General features: G+C 39.0%; 6 protein-coding genes across 6 annotated transcripts; 2 read left to right on the top strand and 4 right to left on the bottom strand.

Moving 5' to 3' along the window:
• Positions 1–1,628: 1,628 nt before the first annotated feature.
• Positions 1,629–2,494, top strand: CLUP02_09929 (uncharacterized protein; the record flags this gene model as incomplete). The annotated part of the gene is made up of 2 exons (XM_049288905.1): positions 1,629–1,807; positions 1,885–2,494. The coding sequence occupies 2 exons, from the start codon at positions 1,629–1,631 to the stop codon at positions 2,492–2,494; spliced, it is 789 nt and encodes a 262-aa protein (XP_049146049.1).
• A 236-nt stretch (positions 2,495–2,730) lies between these two features.
• Positions 2,731–3,567, bottom strand: CLUP02_09930 (haloacid dehalogenase-like hydrolase; the record flags this gene model as incomplete). The annotated part of the gene is made up of 2 exons (XM_049288906.1): positions 2,731–3,471; positions 3,559–3,567. 2 exons carry the CDS (start codon positions 3,565–3,567, stop codon positions 2,731–2,733), a joined length of 750 nt encoding a protein of 249 aa, XP_049146050.1.
• Positions 3,568–4,399: 832 nt separating this feature from the next.
• CLUP02_09931 (uncharacterized protein) lies at positions 4,400–4,865 on the bottom strand (the record flags this gene model as incomplete). Its single annotated transcript, XM_049288907.1, has 2 exons — positions 4,400–4,682; positions 4,744–4,865. 2 exons carry the CDS (start codon positions 4,863–4,865, stop codon positions 4,400–4,402), a joined length of 405 nt encoding a protein of 134 aa, XP_049146051.1.
• A 1,539-nt stretch (positions 4,866–6,404) lies between these two features.
• CLUP02_09932 (uncharacterized protein) lies at positions 6,405–15,477 on the top strand (the record flags this gene model as incomplete). Its single annotated transcript, XM_049288908.1, has 8 exons — positions 6,405–6,618; positions 6,695–6,766; positions 6,824–6,888; positions 6,945–7,330; positions 7,383–7,443; positions 14,884–15,132; positions 15,187–15,226; positions 15,299–15,477. 8 exons carry the CDS (start codon positions 6,405–6,407, stop codon positions 15,475–15,477), a joined length of 1,266 nt encoding a protein of 421 aa, XP_049146052.1.
• Positions 15,478–15,629: 152 nt separating this feature from the next.
• On the bottom strand, positions 15,630–16,700 carry CLUP02_09933 (SMP-30/Gluconolaconase/LRE-like region; the record flags this gene model as incomplete). Its single annotated transcript, XM_049288909.1, has 2 exons — positions 15,630–15,936; positions 16,015–16,700. 2 exons carry the CDS (start codon positions 16,698–16,700, stop codon positions 15,630–15,632), a joined length of 993 nt encoding a protein of 330 aa, XP_049146053.1.
• Positions 16,701–17,322: 622 nt separating this feature from the next.
• On the bottom strand, positions 17,323–20,413 carry CLUP02_09934 (uncharacterized protein; the record flags this gene model as incomplete). Its single annotated transcript, XM_049288910.1, has 14 exons — positions 17,323–17,378; positions 17,466–17,514; positions 17,571–17,792; positions 17,853–17,928; positions 18,001–18,176; positions 18,247–18,389; positions 18,464–18,886; positions 18,991–19,250; positions 19,289–19,370; positions 19,438–19,559; positions 19,618–19,693; positions 19,757–19,924; positions 19,989–20,147; positions 20,269–20,413. 14 exons carry the CDS (start codon positions 20,411–20,413, stop codon positions 17,323–17,325), a joined length of 2,157 nt encoding a protein of 718 aa, XP_049146054.1.
• Between the last annotated feature and the right edge of the window lie 168 nt (positions 20,414–20,581).

Raw genomic sequence — 20,581 nt, forward strand, 5'->3', positions numbered from 1 at the left:
GGCTATAGGGCTTATAAGGAGAATCCTAGCCTATTTACCGAAGGAAATAGTTAGTAAGTACTTAGAAAATACGATTATTAAAGTGCTTAAGCTACTATATAGGCTCGTAGAATCGGGTACTTATTAGTAGGCTACTTATTACGATTTTAATATTAATTAATTATTAATAGTTACTTCTATATACGACCCGTACCTACTAGTTACGGAGTACGAAGGTAACTAATTTAGGATCGTTAGAATATAAACTAACGATATATTAAGCCTATCCGATATTAATTTTATAAAAAAAGAGGATAAGGAGCTTTAAAAAGCGAGCTTTATAACGAAGCTAAAAGAGGTCCTTATAATAAATACCCCCTTAGTATTTAACGGCGGGATTTTTATAATTAAAAAGGAAACCGTCGTTTTTTAATAAAAAGGGTAGGGCGAGAAGATTAACCTCGTCGATCTAAACGTAACTAACGTTAAGAAGTAGTATAAGGCTAAGCTCGCGCGAGGGGTATATATTATAAATATTTATTAGCCTGAGGCGACTTTTAATTATGCTAGGGTAATATAAGTTATAAATCTAACCGAACGAGACGTCGAGGTATTTAATAAATAGCTTAAGTAGTAATAAACGAATCTTAATCGAGGTCTTATCTATTACCTAATCGACTTTATAATAAGTAAGCTCTACGTCTTTGTTAATAAGTTATTTATAAATAATAACGACCTTACTTCGTAATTAAAGTATATTATTATTTTGGTTAATAAGAGTATGGGCGAGAGCGAATTTACTATGTACGGTAATATAATTTATTACTTATTAACTAAAAGTAAGCGGGTAATAAGAAGTATATTAGCGTCGGAGGTTTATAGTATAGTTAACGGCGTTAACCTCTCCTATATAATTTTAATAACGCTAAGGAAGATTACTAATTAAATTAGCCTTCTACCTATTTTAATAGTTATTTATATAAATTCTTACTCGCTATACGAATGCCTCGTTAAATTAGGAACGATAAAAGAAAAGAGGCTTATAATCGATATTATAGCCCTTAGGTAATTATATAAAAGGCGCGAGATACTCGAGATCCGTTAGATTAATAATAAAAATAACCTCATAAACGCTTTTATAAAAATAGTACTAAATAAGGGATTAGAGTAATTCGTAAGTAGCGGAAAAGTTATTATACGAATAGAAGGATAGGTTATATAAAAAGAGTAGAGAAAAGGGGGAAAAGGAGACGACTTAGTAAACGGGCCTAAGGTCGAATTATACTTCTAACTATAGCGGTTAAATCGATAAAAAAAAGAGAAAGTTAGTATCGGATTAAAAATCTAATTTAACTACGGTATATAGCTAACTACGCAGGGGCTAATTAGGGGCCCTATTTATAATTATTATAGCTAGCCTAACTTACGGTTAGAACCTCTTTTTTATACCTACGTAGATATTTATATAGTTTAATTAATCTCTTCGTTAATTACGGTTCGAACTAACTACCCTGTAATAGGGATACTAACAGCTTGAGACTGCCTATAAGTGGGTACGTCTGACCGATAAAATCGCCGATGCCCACGTAGCAATATTCCCCGGTCATCAAGACTTGACTTCACCACCAGCTGATAAGGTCTTTTCAAATATGTTTACCCTACGAGACCTGCAACAAATTGGCGACTTCATCATACAGCCAACCGACAACATATTTGAACATCTTTTAGTGCGAAGACATAAAGACAGAGAAACTCGGCTCACTTTATATGTTTTCTTCCATGTCTCCGCCCTGAAGAAGCTCAGGTACTGGAACTTGACACGAAATGGGTACTCAATTTCACCACCGGATTGGTATCGAATGGGAACATAAAATCAGCATACTGACGTTTTGGTTGTATTCATAGGAGTCATTTCAACGACCCCAAGTTTTTGGACGAGACGATTCAGACATTGGCTTTGCTGCTTCCCCGCAACGACGCAAAGAGCTTGAAATGGTTCAAAACCTACTGCGAGAAATTCCAGCGTAGCTTACCAAGTCCTGAGTTGAACGGCATCGACCCTAAAGCTGGACTGCTGTTGCCGGTTGGATCAAAGCGTGCCGAAGACTACAACTACTGGCTCTCTCGATTGATGACTCTGGAAAAAGAATATGAAAACTACTCTCCACGGACTCTTCGGCAATTCATGCGCGCCCGTCGTCGTTACCGTGATTGGACTATTTATTGGGTCACAGTTACCGCTCTCTTGCTCGCACTCATATCCACCGCGGCTGGTATAGTGTCTGCATTTGTGGGCGGCTTCGCTCTGAAGAAGGACAAAAACGGAAACAAGCCAATCACTGCGGCTTGCTGTTGTCGCAACATCGACCATATTACAAGCACAGTGGCCGTAGCAAGTGAAGTTCCAGCTTCTGCGTCTGGGATGACTCTTGAGCCAGCCCACATCATAGACCCATCGCACACAATGGTCGTCACAGTCAGCATCACTACCACAATCACCGTAGCTGGTGCATGACGCCGTCTAGACTATAGTTCTGGTGTTCTAAGTCGTTGAGTGTGAGATCTCAATCGATGATACTCACGAGCCCCCTAACCAAGTTACCTTTTCATGCACTGTGGATTGTTACTCGTTCAATTCGTGTCTATTCTTCCAAGCTCTATAAGTCTATGTGTGACATGCCATTCACGCAGCTTCTAGCCTATGCTGCGCTTGCATTCGTTTCGAAAAAGGTCTAAACAGTATACGGGTATCTATGAGCTCTCGTACTTGGCCAAGATGCTCTCAAAGTCCTTCCAGTTGTGCATAACATCAAAAGCGCCGAGCTCCTCGCTGAAGAGCTTGATCATGGAGTCCAGCTTCTCCTGGCCCTCCTCGTAGTAGGGTCCGACGTATCCCAAAAGGGGAATGCCGGCATTCTTGGCAGCGGTGGCACCGCTTCTGCTGTCCTCAATGGCGATGCACTCGCTGGGCTTGTAGCCGAGCTTCTCGCAGGCGTGGAGGTAGATGGCCGGGTTAGGCTTGGAAACGGGGGGGTCGATGCTGCTGGCAGCGGAGAAGATGACGACGTCGGGCTTGTCGAAGAACTGGTCCATCTTGGTCTTCTCAATAGAGGCGACGACGCGGGGCATGGCGGAAGAGGAGACGATGGCCATGTGGTACTTCTTGTCCTTCTGGAGCTTCTCGAGGACCTCGATGACGTTCTCGCAGGGCTCGGCCTTTGCGCGGAGGTTCGCAATGGTGGTGTCGAGCTCCTTGGCGACCCATTGGTCAAACTCGTCGGCGGGGATGGTGAAGCCGTGACGGGCGCAGAGGCCGGTCATCATGCTGCGGAAGTTCTGGCCGACGAACTGGTGCATGAGCTCGGTGCCGCCATATCGCTTCTCGAAACCGAATTTCTCGAGGATCTGATTGGCGAGCTGAGCGCAGGCCTCGAAAGCGGCGTTCTCAGAGAGAACGAGCGTGTTATCGCAGTCGAAGAGAAGGCACTTGATCTGTCATGAAAGCGGTTAGATGGATTGATCTTGAGATAGCTCATAAACTTCAGCCATTGAAGCTAGGAAGCTAGTATCTTTACTTACTTGAGGCATCTTGAAGGATATGGAATGGCAATTCTAAGGATGAAAATATGATGGAGGGACCAGAGTGAAGAGAGAAAAGAAAGAAACTTTGTTACTGTTGGTGACAGATTTTCAATGATCGGCGAGCTTGTGAAAGGTGGGGGGTCATATTCAGGAACAACGCGACGGTCCCTGGGCGGATCATGGACGGAGGGGCAAGTGGGTTCCAAAAAAAAAAGAGCGCAGACAGGTTTCAGGAATACGGCACGGCATTTACTTCCCTGTCGAGCATGTCTTATCGCAAGCTTCGTTGCCAATGACAGCAAGGCGTGGACAAGAAAGCTCAAGGATGTTCCTGACAACTCCTCCGAAACTGTACACGGTATTCAATCACCTGGTATCAACGGCACTTCTTCTCTTGACCTGACACTTGTCTACAACATGAGGCTTTGAAATGGCATTCCTCTCTACGCTTCTTTCCGATATGACCCACATCGAGGGGTTGGAGGGGCAGACCTCGAAAGGAACACTCTATCGGCCCGCCATTGATTCTCCTTGGGATAACCAACGGGAGGCTGAGAAAAGGACCGAAAACCTTCGGTCAACGGTTCTGCAACGGCATGATGTCATTCGATGACGTAGGGCGCAGAAAGACTCCATCAAAGTGTGGATTTGGTGCAAAATGGGTCCCGGTCTGACTCGTGAGCCGCGACAGCCGTCGTCAACGGTAGACTTTCGACGGTGAGGTGGATAGTCGGCCGTTTTGATTTTGGACAACATTTAAGGGTTTGGCAGCTTAATTAACTCTTTAAGCTTTTGAAGGCGCAGCTGCGAAGCTGAGGCGTCGTGCTCTCGTGAAGCCTTACTTGGGTGACCAAGATACATCCAACCTAATCTGCTTCGCGTCCATATTTTGATTATCAAATTGGCCGCCAGCATATGAAACCAAGTCCTTCGCAATACCTCGATAGCTACTTTCATTTGAAGGTGTCTGCTTCTCCAAGTCCTTCGATTTTCTCGAGTCCTTCTTTCGATCGGTTTTCGAAGTTATATTCTCCTCTTCATGTGAGGCTTTAGTCGATCGTGCAGAGCCGCATTGTGCAGCAACTGAGCTTGAGGCTTGGCGTCGTGAAGATTCGGAGGGTCTGCAGCGATTAATTTAGCTGAGATCAAGCAAAAAGAGATGAAAATAGTGTTTGGGCTCACAGCTCTGTCTCTCGGGGAGGTTGAGGTTCCATTAAGCCTGGTGGTCTATCCGCCTCGGCGTCGTTGTGCTTGTGCTCGATCGAAGGCTGGACGGGCTGGACGGGCTGGACGGGCTGCTCCATCTCTGACGAAGTAATAAGCTTCTGTATATTTGGTAGTCAGCTCTTGCAGCTCAATAGGTAATTGACAATAATCTAGCCAGCGGACCACGATACCGCCAGCCTGAGTACTTTAGTCAAACTTATCTTGTGAGTCTAATCGCTTGTACACCGCTAGCTTGTACCTAGGTCAGAATGGCTTATGTCTTTTTGACAACTTTCACTTACTCGGGGTATTCTGTAAGACTCTAGAAAGCGATGAAGAGTTGTGACATGCAATATCACCGCGTCTCATCCAGGTTAAAGACGTGTAGAGAATCTGAAAAAGAGGAGAAAGCTAAGGAAGAGTGGGAGGCGCGGTCCTCCAAGTCCTAACTCAACTCTACAAAGTCATAGGGGAAGCATGAAGTAGCTGTTGGCTTTTGGAGCCCTAATAGTTCAGATGCTAACCCACGATAACAGCTACATCTAAAGCCCTAGTGGTTATTTGCTTTTATTCTCCTTCTTGGACCAATTTTGGCCATTCGATTATCCATCCTATTAACAGTATCGTGAAATGCAGAGAAATCAATGGTTCTGCCGAGCCGTAACTTCGTGAGGGTGTGGCAGGATGCAGGAGACACGTCGCATCGTAGACATGGTCTCCTTTGGCCAGTACCTAATTACAGCATATTCCCAACAGACTTCACTGAGAGACTGCCTATGTTTTGCCGTGCTTATATACCCGAGCCCCTGATCAGCCCCATTTCAACCTCTCTTCTTGGTAGGAAGGGTGGTTGGGTCGTTCGAGGAACGGAAGCGTGACGGAGATTACAGCCAGACTGGCGGACGCAACGTTTAGAATTTTCAAAATCATCACGTAGTTCCGGAATGTTCATTCAATCTCGTCAGAGGCTTCAGATTTCTGGACGTGGGAATGGAGTCCCCCGGAAACAATCACTTCGTTAACGCCTTTTGAGAGACTCATACACAGGTCCCACAGTCTCCCAACTTTCAAGTCCTTCGGAAATCGCCTTCCTCATGGCGGCAAAGTGCAGCAAAGGCTGGAACAAGACCCAGGCTTTCCGATCGGCTCTTCATTCTATAGGTCCCGAAGAAGAGGTGTGTAGGCTGTTGACATCTCTAGCAAGGGTATCTAGTACATCACGCGTGCTTGGTGGCGCGTCCGGGTCAACTTTGGGTTCCTTTCTTCCAGGGCTTGGCAAGGCAACCGGTCGCCTTGTCGTATGCCAGCCAATTACTCGGTGTGTATAGCTCGGTCAATCGCTTTCGCGACCGTTCCCTTGGCGATTCGGTGCTCCGTGCCTCTTGAACCCTCACTCAGAAGCATTGGGGGCCGGGAACTCGATGATAATCCCATTCACTGTGGCCAATGGTGTTGGTCGCCTCCCTCAGTATGAAACAAAACACCAACAGGTACTTGTTGTTCTTTACAATAATCTTTACATCCTGCGATACATGGAATATCATCACAGGCGACTGGTTGATGGATCACAATAGTTCTGGCCTCTCTTCTTTTGATAAAGGTAATCTGGGCAGGATCGATTAGCCGTACTGTCAAAGATGTCATTCCCATCGAATGCGATTTATCCCAAATCTTTCCGCGAACGTGTGCATTCGGCGTTGGTTCACGGCTTTGAAACACACCTTTGTGCGGGCTATGTTACTTTAGGCAACCAAGGCACCCCCTTTCCAATTGCACTACGCGGAATTCGGCAGGCTACAGATTCATCGAGTAAAGAATTGGTATCAATCAAGACAATTTTCCAACGATATCGTGAATCGATGCTCCATACAAGTTGTTTTATTGTGTTTATACTGATTAGATAATCTGAGATCCTTCCCAACATTAGCGTTGAATATTCCAAACGTGCCATGTCCACAACGGGCTCCGTCAGCTTACACCCCCGCACCACGCCGCAAAAGTTCATCTGAAGACACATTCAGCAACTTCCTCGGACTGACCTGAACAAGACGGTGAGCTATGGCACCACGGACTCGTGAAGAGCTCCTCGCCTATGGCATAGTCGATCCGTCAATCGAGGCCGTAAGTTCACGCCAGCCCACCGCCCACTAACCTTTATCTTCTCAGAGCATGCATAGATGCTGACAACGTGTCTCCTTCTCCAGGAACTCGCTGCCCGGCCTCTCCGGGACCCGCAGCGCGGAGATCCTTACTTTGGACGAAATGACTTCTTCGCGATGCGAGAACATCGGGCGACGCGCTTGCGTGAGTCCCATCACCAGCGCTACCTCCCCGGCCCCATTCCGGAGCAGGTCCGCGAGGATGACCGCAAAGTCACCATGAGAGATGGCCATGAAATCGCCATTCGGGTATATGCCCCCGTAAAGGCCCCTTCTGGAGGCAGTCCACTCATTGTGATGTATCACGAGGGAGGGTGGTGCATGGGTGATCTCTCTGACGAAGAGGTGAACTGCCGCCTGTTCAGTAGAGATCTCGGCGCAGTTTGCATCAATGTTGAGTATCGGTTAGCTTACGACTTAAGCCTCAATGCTCTATATCAACACTGACTTAAGCAGGCTCGCTCCCGAGTTCCCCTTTCCAACCGGTATCAATGACAGCTGGGACGCGTTGCAATGGGTAAGTTATGCATCTAGCTCCTCAATTGCGTCATGACTATTAGGCCTCGCCGGTTAGGCCTCGTTAGTTAAGGGATAGCTCAGGGGGCATAAAGAGGGGGACTAAGTAACAAAGGAGTAGCTTAGGTATATATAGAGCGCTAGTAATATACCTCGAGGGAAGGGTAGATTTTAATAATTTATCTTTTAAACTTTAATAATAATTAGCCTCTATAAGCTTTTTCCCTATATTATATATTTATTAATAATTTAAAATCTTTATTTATAAAAAGGACTAGGCTAGAAGTTTAAAATATTAATAAAAACGAGACGTAATAAAAGAGCGTAATTAGTATTATAATAATAATAAAAAATAACTCTTTTTTATTAAACCCCTTAGGGTCGCCTCCTTTTTAATAAATAATATAAAAATAAAGCGTAATAAGATAAATAACGTAATAATAACGTAATAATAACGTAAAAAGACCGTATTATTAAGAATATTAACGAATTTTAAATAAAATAATAAACCTCTTACCCTTACTTATTAATACTTAAACTAAATAATAAGTAATAAGCTAATAGAATTATAAAAATAAAAATAATAATTAAAAAAAGAAATCCTTATTATAATATATAAAAAGCGCTTATATAAAAAATAAATAGATTTAGAACGCTTATAAAGCTCTTTAAATAGCCCGGCCTTTATATTAAGGACTATAATTTTAATTATAATAACCTCGGACGTTAGTTTTAATATAAACGAGAACGTAAACCCCCGGACTAAAGATAGTTTAATAAATAAAGCCGTATTTAAAGCGCTATTTAAATAATAATAAAGCGACGAGTTCGTACTACTTAAGCCCTTATTTACTAGCTCCCTCTTAACTTAAATAAGCGCTATAAATAAAACGTTAATATTTAAATTACTATTCCTCTTTAATTTATTATATATTAATAAATTAGTACGGGATTTATAGAGCTTCTTTTTTAATTATTATTATTATTTCGATTTATAAGCTTAATAAATAAAAATAAACCGTAATAAAATAGCGTATATAATTAGTTACCTAAGTAGTAATATAAAAACCTCTTAAATATACTATATTTTTAACTACTAAAAGACCTTTGGGTTTATAATAAACTAAGTTATATAAGAGGAATTAGAGACCTTTTTATAAAATAACCTATTTAATCTTATTAACTAAGGAATAGTAGCGAGTATATAACTAAATAATACTTTATAAAGCTAAAAAAAAAAAAGTTAACGAGTTCGTTAGCCGTATTAATAAGCTTAAAATAAAACTAAAATACATCCTAATAAAGAAATAGAGGATCTTTATATTAATAAATAAGCTACGGCCCGAACTACGCTTTATAATAACATTATAAATAGAACTTTTATAAACTTACTTATAACTAATATTACTAATAAAACGTATTAAATAATCCTTATTATTAATAAAGAGCTTACGAACGTCCCCTAAGTAATATTCTAACTTAAATTTAAACGAGCTAATAAGAAAATACCGGGGTATTAATAAGTTAAATACGTAAAGAATATGCTATAACTTACTTAGTAAGGATACTACGTATTATAATTATAAAAAGACTAGTTATATTATAAAGGATTATTTATAATTATAAGAGTAGTATTAATAATAATATAACTATAATAAAACTAAGTACTTTATTAATAACTACTCGAGCGTTATATATTATAAATATAACTAAAAGGAGTATAAAGCTATTAATTATTAATTAAACCTCGCCCTAACTAAGTAATATAAATTAACAACGAGCTTAAATACTATTTTAATAAGGAGAGTAGTTAGTAATTAATAAGAGTGGTATTTAAACGTCCCGACTTATATATACTTAAATTACGTATAAAAAAAGCTAAGCGCCCTTATTAATTTAAAAATAAAAGGGAACGTAATTAGTATCGGGCTACTTAATAGCTTTAATGCTAATTTACGAATTTATTTATTATTATAGTTAGTAAACGTAAAGGGTGAATAAATAAAGACGCTAAGAAGCTATTACTTATAGTTTTAAATTACTAATAATAATTATATAATAAAGATATAGCTATATTATTTTATAATAATTAATATTATAATACTTATACTTATCCTCGGTTTTCCCTAGCTAAAGGATATTAACTTACTAATTAATTAAAAAATAAAAAAAGTAATAATATCTAATTTATAAATAATATATTCGCTTAAATACCCTAAAAAAGGGGTTACTAAACGACTTAGTTTTAATAATACTCGTATATATTATAATTAACTTAGTTATAAATAATAACGTAATACTAGCGAGCGTAGCTAAGGATTAGAAGCTATATTACTAAGATTTTAATAACTTATTTTTAAAAAAGAAGGCTATTTTATTACTAAATAAAGTACTATATAACTATTATATTAAACTAAATAACGCGGTGCCTATTTTTTAAGGACTTATTTACTTATTTTTAAACTATAAGCTCGAGATTTTATATAACTATTTAATAAAAATAGAAGCTAGGAGCTAGATACGCCCCTCTATAAGCCCAGTAAGAGTACCTATTTTTTATATATTTAAAAAAAGAGGAGAGCTATAACTTTACGTTAATTATAAAGTAATTAATAAAATTATATAAAAAAATAGAACGCCGCTATTATTAATTAAAAAGATATTAAATAGACTATTTAATACCTCTATTTTTATAAAACTAAACCTTAAGAACGTATATTACTATATATATATAGCTAAGGGTAATAAGTAAAAAATAGCTTTTTATACTAAATATAAGTAATTCGAGTACTTAATCGTACTTTTTAAGCTAATTAACGCGCCCATAACTTTCTAAGCGCATATTAATAACGTTCTAAGTAGCTTAGTTAATACCGTTTATATTATATACCTAAATAATATTTTAATATATAATAATAACTACGTAGTATATAAAGAACATATACGTAGCGTATTATAAAAATTATAATAATAGAACTTATATTTAAATAGTAATAAATATAAGTTCTATATATTACGTATAGGATTCTTAGGGTATATTATATTTAATAAAGGTATAGAAATAGAACTTATATATACTAAAGTTATAATAAATTAATTATTTTTAAAGAGCGTTAAAAATATATAGACGTTCTTTAGATTTACGGGGTTTTATTATAGATTTATTAATAACTATACTAAGATAATAATACTTTTAATAAACTTATTAAAGAAAGTAAAACTAGGATAGTTAGAGCTACTAATACTTATTATAAAGTCGTTTAAAAAGTTATTAATAATATTTACTAACGCGCTAATATTATAATATTTTAAACCTACCCTATTTATATAATTATAAATAAACGCTTTAGCTCGAGCTATTAGCTTAGTAATTACGTAATTATTTAAGGGTAATTAATACTTAATTATTTATAAGTTAAGGAAATTAATAAATATAAAGAGCTATTATAATATAAAAAATACGGAGCTATTAGTTATTATAAACGTACTAAGGAACTAATAATATTACTTTACCTATAGCTAAAATTAGGTCGTAGTATTTATGAATTATTTTAATTTATAGTTCTTAAATATAAAAAAGAGACTAAACGGGAAATAGCTATACTAACTAAATAAACTCGTAACGTTTAATATTAAAATTAAGTTTAAGCTAAGTATAAAGGATTTAGTAAATAAACTATTATAAAGACTTAATTATAGTAAAAATAATAATAATAATAGAGCGGAGGAGCTATTATTAAAAATAAGAGAAGACCTTTATAATGTTAAAAATATATAAAAGCCCCTTAAAATCGTAATAATAAAATATATAAAAACGAGCTATAAGAGCGGCTTTTAAATAAAAGAGATAGTAAGTATTCTAAAAGTAGAATTAATAATAATATAAAAAAATAAATAAAAGAGGTTAAGAGCTCTAGTTTAAAAGAATATTAAAAAGTACTTCGAGAGGTATAATAAGGCTACGAGCTTAAAATATTAAAATTATAATATAATACTTAAAGAGCTACTTAAACTTATTATTAAAACTATAAATTATAAATTACTCGTTTTATAAAACTCCGATATAATAAGAGTATTTAAAATAGTAATTAATAAGGAGGGGTTATTAATAATAAGTTAATTACGGGCTACTTAATAAGAGGATACTTTTATAAAAAATAGGTAGTAAATTAAAAAGAACTAACGGTCTTATTTAATTAAGAAGAAGTAATAATAAAACTAAGTATACGATTTAAAAAGGCTATTATATTATAATAGCCGTACTTATATATTATTATATAAAAGGCTAAAGAGGGAGGTTATTAAAATATATTATAATATACTTATAATAAAATATTATAATATAAAGCGGATAATAGCGTTACTAAAACGCTACTATTACTAAAATAGAGTAAGTAGGGATATAAAAAGTTATATTAATACTTATATAGTATATTAATAAATAAAGCCTCGTTATTATAAGCTATATAGCTTATTATGCCCCCTACTTACCCTAATTAAGCTATAATAAGAAATATTACTAGACTTTATTATAAGCTTATTTATATTAATTATAGTAATTAAGAAGCGCCCTTATAACGTAATACTTATTATAATAAACCGATTTACGAAGTATAATATTTATATTATTACGAGGACGACTTTTATAGCCTAGGGATTTATAAACCTCTTATTTATAAAAATCTTTATTAAGTTTAAAATACTTAAAAAGATCGTTTCTAATAGGGGTTCGTTATTTATAAATAAGTTTTAAACTTATTTTTATTACTTTTTAATAATAAAGAGGTATTTTAATACTGCGTTTTATTTATAAATAGATAGTTAAATAGAATAGTAAAACTAATACTTAGAGTAATACTTTTATTACTTTTATATTTAAAATTAATCGGATTAGGTATAACGTTTTTACTTAGCTAAGTTTATATATAATAACGCTTAGTACTTAGTAATCTATAAAGCGCTTATTAAGGCCTTATTTAGGTTCTTATTTACGTACTTTATATTAATCTTAATAAGGGCTCGAGATAGTATATAGAATATTTTAATTAAGGAGCATACGGCCCGATTATAAGCTAATTAAAAAGCTCTATAACCCCTTATATAAAAAGTATATAAGACGTATAAATAATAAATTAATAAAACTAAGATAAATATATTATATAAAATAAGTAATTAAATATTATTATTAAAAAAGAATATTAATAAGTAGCGTCTTAATTAAAAGTTAGTTAATAAATATCTAGGCCTATTCAAAATTAAATTAATAATTAGAACGGTAAGGGTTACTTATTAATTAAATATACTAACGTAATATAAAATATATAATATATTTTATATATCCTTACTTAAGCTATATTAATACTACAAAAAAGCCCTTTAAAAGCCCTTATTTATTAAAAATATAAACGGGGAGCTACTTTATGAAATAGAAAATATTATATAATATAAAAGGCCGAAAAGAAAGTAATAATACTTAATTTAGTAAAAAGGATATAGTAGTAATAAAAATACGTAAGAGCTAGCTAAGTATATTAAAAACGTAGTATTAATTAATATATATAAAAAACGAGTTTTAATTAAGTAGCGCGCCTTAGCTCTTAATAAGCTTAATAATATAGCGAACTAGTTATTAAAAAAAAAAAAAGGGGGCTATATAGTTATAATTAAGTAGTATAAACGCGCTAATTATAAACCGTTTCCCTAATCTTTATAATACGTAAAAAGACCGCCCTTATTTATAAAAAAACCGCCCTTATATATAAAAGGGCCGCTCTAGTTATTATCCTAGGGGTTATTATAAAAGAAATAATCTCTTTATTATTAACGAATTTATAAATAATTAGCTACGAATATAGAGCGTAAATAGGGTAACTATATATTAACTAAAATATTATTTAAACGGCGTACTTCGTTATAAATAGTATAAAGTAGCGTAATTATAATATTATTATAAAACGAAAACGTAATATAAAAAGAGCTTATAGCTATTTTATTATCGTTATTATTAATAATAAGGGTCGAGCGGGCCTTTTTATTAGCGTATTTAAGTACCCTCTACGTATTATTAATAATAATTTAGTAAGTTTATTAAAATTATAAAATAATATTAGCGACTTGAGTAATAATAATAATAAAGTAATAATAGAATAATAAACCTCTAAATCGTAAATGTTATTATTTAAAATAAGAGCGGTGCTCTATAAAGTTCGGACTATAAATTCCATAAACTTAAAAACTTAATATATTTATGATATAATATATAAGAAAAGTAATAGAGTAATAACTATATTAAGCGCTTATTATATTTTTATAAAAATAGTTCTACGTAATATACTTAATATAACGTATACTAAATTTTAAAAAAGTATTAAATAAAGGAGCGAACTAAGGGCTATAAATTACTAACTTAGCTAATTATAGTACTTAGTTTTAAAATTAAGCGCTTTATATATAATATAAATAAAATAAAAAAGTAAGCGTACTTAGCTAACCTTAATCTTCTTAATATTCGCTTTTTTTTTTTTTAATAAGAGTTTATAATAATTAGTATAAGTAGTATATAAATAATAATATACGTACGAGGTTAGGGTAAGTAAAGGGGATATTAGGCTTTTTAAATAAACTATTACTATTATTATTACTAAGTATACCTATAGCGCTAACGACCGTTTTATTATTAATAATAATAACTCCGCGATTAAAAGCTATATTTATATTAAAATAAGTTAATAATAAATATAAAATAACTCCGTAAAAGACTTACTTAGGTATAAGAAGTATATAAGAATAGGGATTTAAAAAATATTCGTTAGTCATAATATTTATATAACGAGGGAGTAGTATAAATATTAATAAAAATAAGAGACTATATATAAAAGAAATAATTATAAATAAAAAAGAAAAAAGGAATTTAGAATTATAATAGCTTAAAAAGGGGTTAATATTAATAAATAAAAATAGGGCGACGACTACTTAAGTATTAATAATTATAAGGACGGCTTATAAATAAGAGTAACTTAGGTATAAAATTATAAAGCTATTATTTAAAATAAGGGGTCTATATTCGGGCTAATAAGCGCTATTTATACCCGCCCTTATATTATATATCTAAGGACCTCTTAAGTAAAAAATTAATATAATATATACGAACTATAAATAGGCTTTAAAATAAAGCTTAGGGAAGGGAGTACCTTATTAAGTTTTATTAATTAAGTTTTATTAATTAAGCTTTATTAATTAAGGGATAGCTTAGGAGGTATAAAAAGGGGGACTAAGTAATAAAAGAGTAGCTTAAGTATATATAAAGTACTAGTAATATATTTTAAAAAAAGGGTAGATTTTAGTAATTTATTTTTTAGACCCTAATAGCAGTTAGCCTTTGTAAGCTTCTTCCCTATGTCACACACCTATTGACAATAACTAACCAAGGGTCGTGTCCTAGGCCGCTGAGAACGTAGCCGAACTAGGCGCAGACCCTTCCCAAGGTTTCATCATCGGTGGCGGCTCCGCGGGCGGTAACATCACGGCTGTCCTCGCCCACCTCGCCCGCGACAATAATCTCTCCCCGCCGCTCACGGGACAATACCTCTGCGTCCCAGCTATCATATGTCTCGCTCCTCCCGAATCCATACCAGAAAAGTATCGCCCCGAGTATCTCAGCCACCCCTCCGTTACGCCGTGCAAAGACCCCGTCATAGGTAATACCGCTGGTGATAGAGAAGCGGCACTGCGTGCTATTATTTAGCCCGACGTGGAGAGTCCTCTCTTCATTCCCTTCCACTATGGTAGAATAGGTTAGGGTCATAAGGGGCTGCTACTAATATACTTCCAGCTGGCTGGGCTGGACCCCTTCCGAGACGAAGGACTGATCTATGAGCGGGTTTTGAGAGAGGAAGCTGGGGTTAAGACGAAGCTTGATATCTACGCTGGGCTGCCTCACTACTTTTGGACCAATTGGCCACTCTTGGAGAAGAGCAGGACCTTCGTGGAAGATACACTCAAGGGTATTCAATGGCTGTTGGAACAGAATAAGTAGAAGAGAGAAAAGCTGTTCTCAGTTCTCTGAGGCTGAGTATCATTGTGCACCGGCGTACGAAGCTACAGGTATCAATCACTTCACAACTGCCGTTTGATTCAGAAAATCATGAGCTATTGAGAAGTCAGTACCATGTTTGTATGTACTTATGCTTAGATACACAGCAATGCTCCTTTCGTATCATCTGCCAACTTGGCCCTCCATAATCGGTTCTCATTCAAGATGAAGATTTCTCCATTGCGGCCGAAGCAGAAGTTGGCAGCACCACCCTGAACAAGGATCTTCCCTAGCAAAACACCCCCTGCAGACCAGATGTTGACGCCGTCACCGCAGCCGCTGTACACGTTCCCGTGCACGTCGCACTTGATGCCATCCGGAATGCCGGTATCAGCCATGGCAAAGAGACGTCTGTTTGTCAAAAAGGGTTCCCCTGAGTAGGGGACCAGGTCGAATGCGTAACTGTCAATCTTTGTTAGTTCATTTGATCTCATAGAGGTGTCGTATCCTAGCTGGTGAAGCCACGTAGTAAGGACTCACATCGTTGACGCTCGCGTGAGGTCAGTGGAGCCATCACCATGAATCCAGTCGGTGTCCGTAATGTACACAGTCTTCTCGTCAGGGCTGAAGCAAATACCATTCGGCCGGCCGAAGCCATCGGCCATGGCCCTAATCGACCCACGGATGGGATCATATCTGTAAACTTGGTTGGGAAGCTGCGGCTTCGGCCGGATACCCTGTTCATAGCCATAAATCGGGTCGGTGAACCACAGAGAGCCGTCACTATGCACCACAACGTCGTTGACAGAGTTGAACTCCCGTCCGTGAAACGAGTTGACCATCATACGGGTCTGGTAGGGTGGTTCCGCCTCCATGAAGACCAGGCCTCCAGGTGCGGAGTGCGTACCCTGGGCGCAGAAGACGACCCCGTCCAGGTAGTTGACGCCTCCGTTAGCCATCGTTATGATGGCGGGGCTGATCTCCTCACATTTTGTCTTGGAACTGCCATCCGACGGCAGCGTGACGCGGCTGATCTGGATCTTGCGACCGCCGGCTGCGTGGTCGTCGTACTGGTTGCTAGTGATGAAGAGCGTGTTGTTACGCTCGATGAAGACGCCTGCCTCGTGAGCGAAAGGGTAGTCCTGGTTCTCGTGCAACAACTCGAGCGACGGTGCGGAGCCGAACAGCTTCTTGATTCGGTCATCGTAGACCACAAAGTTTGCCATTGTGAGGAGCTGAAGATGAGTTATGTATTAAGCTGATTAAGACAATCAACGTCGTATTGCCTTCAATTGCCAAGAAGGTTCTTCGAGAAGCACTGCTGGAATTCTTGGCGTCGACAATCAACGGTTGGACGGCGGTTGGAGAGCAATCAGTTGGCGTGTTTTTGTGTCTCCAGGTCGCACGGATGCGGGGCACGACTGCGGGCACGATGCACCTGTTCCTGTCACAGGATAGAGTTCGTGGGTCTGTGGCCAGTGTTCGGCCTGCGTTCGGCAAATGTCTCAAGAGCTGCGTCTCCCTCACGTGCATAGTCACGGGTCGGCATTGACACAACGAGGGCCTACGAATATTGATTGTATTAGTCTACTCAAGGACTGCGCGTCAAGACGATTTCAGTTTTACCGGAGGCCAACCGGTTGCTGTAGAGTGTAGACTATTACTATGCTAGCTGCAGTCCAACCCTCGTCACCGAGTCAGGATACGGGAAGTTCGAGTCTTTCATGTATCGAGATCGATGAGCGTCGAGAGCTCTTCCCCTTGAGAGAATTCTATTTCTAAACATCAATTTTACCCAAAAGAGGGTATTCTTCCCAGTTGAGCCATGAAGATGGCCTTCAGTCCACTTTATGAGACTGGCTGCATGTGGTCGCGGCCGTACCAGCGCGACTGCACGAAGATGGCTAACAAACGTTGGAGGTGCCACACCACAGATAATCGATTTCAGAACACTGCTCTGATTCATAGTAATAAATCCACATGAGCTTCACTCTGAATATCTGTAACCAATGCTCCTTTTTCGCCGCAATGGCTTCCAATCTGTGCTTTGAGTCTTGACCCAGCACTAGCAGCAACCACGACTAAGCCCTGCTGACGTCTTCGATATCCCAGACTTCATGCTTGCTATCTCTATCATGGATCGTATTTTCAAAGTCATCGCCGGCAAACAGGCGGTCAACATCCTCCAGCTCCAATCCCTTGGTCTCAGGGAAGAACAGGTAGATGACGGGCACCCACGCGGCGTTCAAAACCGCAAAGATAATGTAAGTACGCCATCCAATACTCGAGATAGAGATTGGAGTAACTTGAACAACCATCTACATATTCGATCAATCAGCAGCTGCTAGAGTACATCTTTCTATCCGCAGGGTACTCACGTAATTGAAAATCCAGTTGGTAGCACTGGAAATGGACGAGCCCAGTTGCCGAATCCGCAGAGGCAAAATCTCCGACCTGTAATACGAGCACGGCAGTTAGCGCAAAGACTCCACACGAAGGGCAGAACAGCTAGAAGAGGAAACTTACGGGTAAACCCAGACAGTGGCCTGGAAGCCGATGGTAAAGGCACCCTGGAAAACGAAAAGCATGGCCGCAGCGCCAATACCAGCTGATTTGGCGATGGCAGTAGAGTTTTGGACCTGGTAGATGAGGGCTGCTTGGACTGCCATGACGGCCGCCATGACGCTAATCATGGACAAGAGCTGTCGTATCTCGTTAATTTGACTTTTTCCTCCCACGCTTTGGGGAAATGAAGGGGTGATGAATATTTACCAAAGGTCTTCTGCCCACGCGATCAATCAAGAACCATGGAATAAACGAAGCAACGAAGAACCAGGTCTGCAGGAATCCAGACATGAGGCTTGACATGTGGCTATCGAATCCGATGCTCTTCTCAAATAGAGTACCGCTGTAGTCTTCAGAAGGGACAGCCATCAGTATACCTGTATCCAAAGACAAAGAAAAAATTCTAGTTACGAATACGACTCACAGATGATAGCATTGATTCCTCCAAGCTGCTGTGCGCCTTGCAAGAAACACGCAATAAGAAATCTCCTCTGGCTCTGAATACGGTCTTGCACCAAGAGGTCTCGCCACGAACTCGCGCTGTTCTCGGCCTCGTATGTCACCGTTTGCGTGATCGAGTTGTGCAGAGCAAGAATTGTGTCTTCGTCCTCGTCACACTTGAGGCGCTTCAGAACGGCCAGGCATTCATCTGATCGCTTGTGTGCTGCAAGCCATCGCGGAGTCTCTGGTATGAACTGCAAAATGATGAACATTGGCAGGATGCAGATGCACTGCAGAGCAACTGGGACTCTCCAGGCGTAGCTCTCAAGGTGTGACGAGAAGGCGTAATCGATCCAGTAGATGAGGAAGATTCCAAAGTTTAGGGTAGATAGTTGTGCGCAGACGTCTATAATCCGTTAGGTCAGCAAAGCTCTACACAGTTTCCTGTCTCTAAAGTCGGCTGAGATGCTTGGCAATCTCAACTGTATCCGCGGGAAAGTTCCAACTTACAAATGCCACGGCTTGCCTTGGGGCTGAACTCGGCCTGGAGAACAGGAACAGTGGAGTTGACGATGCCCATTCCGACACCAGAGACGATTCGCCCGACAATCATCTGAGCGCGTCCATACGAAGCGGCTTGAATGATGGCACCGACGACCATGATAGAGCAACCAGTTCCAATGGTCTTTCGGCGGCCGTACTTCTCGCCGAAAAACGCCGTTGCTACACAGCCAAAGAAACAGCCAACTAGAGATACCAGAGTCAGCTGACTGTAATCATGGACTTCGAGTCCCCTCGTCGAGCCTACTTGCCTTCGTAGATTGCCACGATGAGGCCTGTCATGGTCGGGTCTGGAGAGTCGAACGTCGAGTTAAATGCCGGGGCATTGACTAAAGAGGGCTGTTAGAAAGTGATCCAACTCCTGGCATCTCGGTGTAGTCTGTAGTAATGACGTACCCAGTCCTCCCATAAGGCCATTGTCATAACCGATGAGCATGAAACCCAGCGATGTGAGAACGCTGACGGCCAAGACAAGCCGCTGCCCTCGAAGTTCACCCATCTTGAATAAGGAGTTTCGTCTTGGTAGGCTCAGGAGTCGAAAGAGTATGGGGTGTAGAAAAGAAGCGGCTCTTACACCTTTGAGCGTGCGGTAAGCTCACTGTCTGAACTGAACTAGAACGCTTCCCCGCGAAAGCTGTCGTCTGAAGGTTCTCTGCGAACGTTTATAAACACATGGACACAATTCGAGAAACGATCGGACAGTTCGTGATCATACGCCAAGTATCAAGATCGACGCGGTTAGTACCACTTCCCCGGGAATCCACACGACACGGGGTAGAGCATTTCTGCGGGGAGTTTGGGGTTTCACTGTGGGAAGGGGAGACGTCGAATGCCGTCTGAGCCGTTTCGAGACCAATCGCGTCAAAGTTTTCTTTGCAACTTGCTTCATCGGACGGCAATTCAGATGTTGACACGCAAGCAGGAGAGCGGTTTTCTGGGTAACCGACGCAGGCAGAGTTTCTGCTGGTGAGACGCGTCGGCTACTGAAAGTCTGAACTTTTGGTACGCTTTCGTGGCGTTGTATCTTCTTTGTGACCGCGTCACGACCTGAGAGTCGGCAATTGACAAATACTCAAGAGACTTGAGGGTCGGCAATTGCCAATACACTATGGATATGGATATAGGTCAGCTGTTCAATGTTCGTTTGCCGAAAGTTCTCAATTGCCTTGCAGTAGCCATCAAATAGTGTCCCTAACTAGAAAAGGGCGTCTTTGCCATTCCATTTACACGAGAGCAATACGATGCGCTGTGGCATGTTTGGGGCCACCCGCGATTCATGCTCCAGTTTACTGTCACCGATAGCGGCGGCAATTGAACATTCTCGGCTATCAAAGCTCGGCCTTCGATCCGCGCCCTTCTCCCAACCCCTCATTCAGGGCCCTCTCAATCGACCTTATGAACCAACTCATCTAAACCTTTGGATGTCTACCTCCGTACCTACGGAATAGCCCAGATATCCCAGTCCAGACACGACGCCGACGAGTACCTCTCGAACAGGATTAGCCCGTGTTCTGTTACCTACCTATCATCAAGGTGCATA

The sequence above is a fragment of the Colletotrichum lupini genome, chromosome 5, assembly GCF_023278565.1.
Source record: "Colletotrichum lupini chromosome 5, complete sequence".
Taxonomy (NCBI): Eukaryota; Fungi; Ascomycota; class Sordariomycetes; order Glomerellales; family Glomerellaceae; genus Colletotrichum; species Colletotrichum lupini.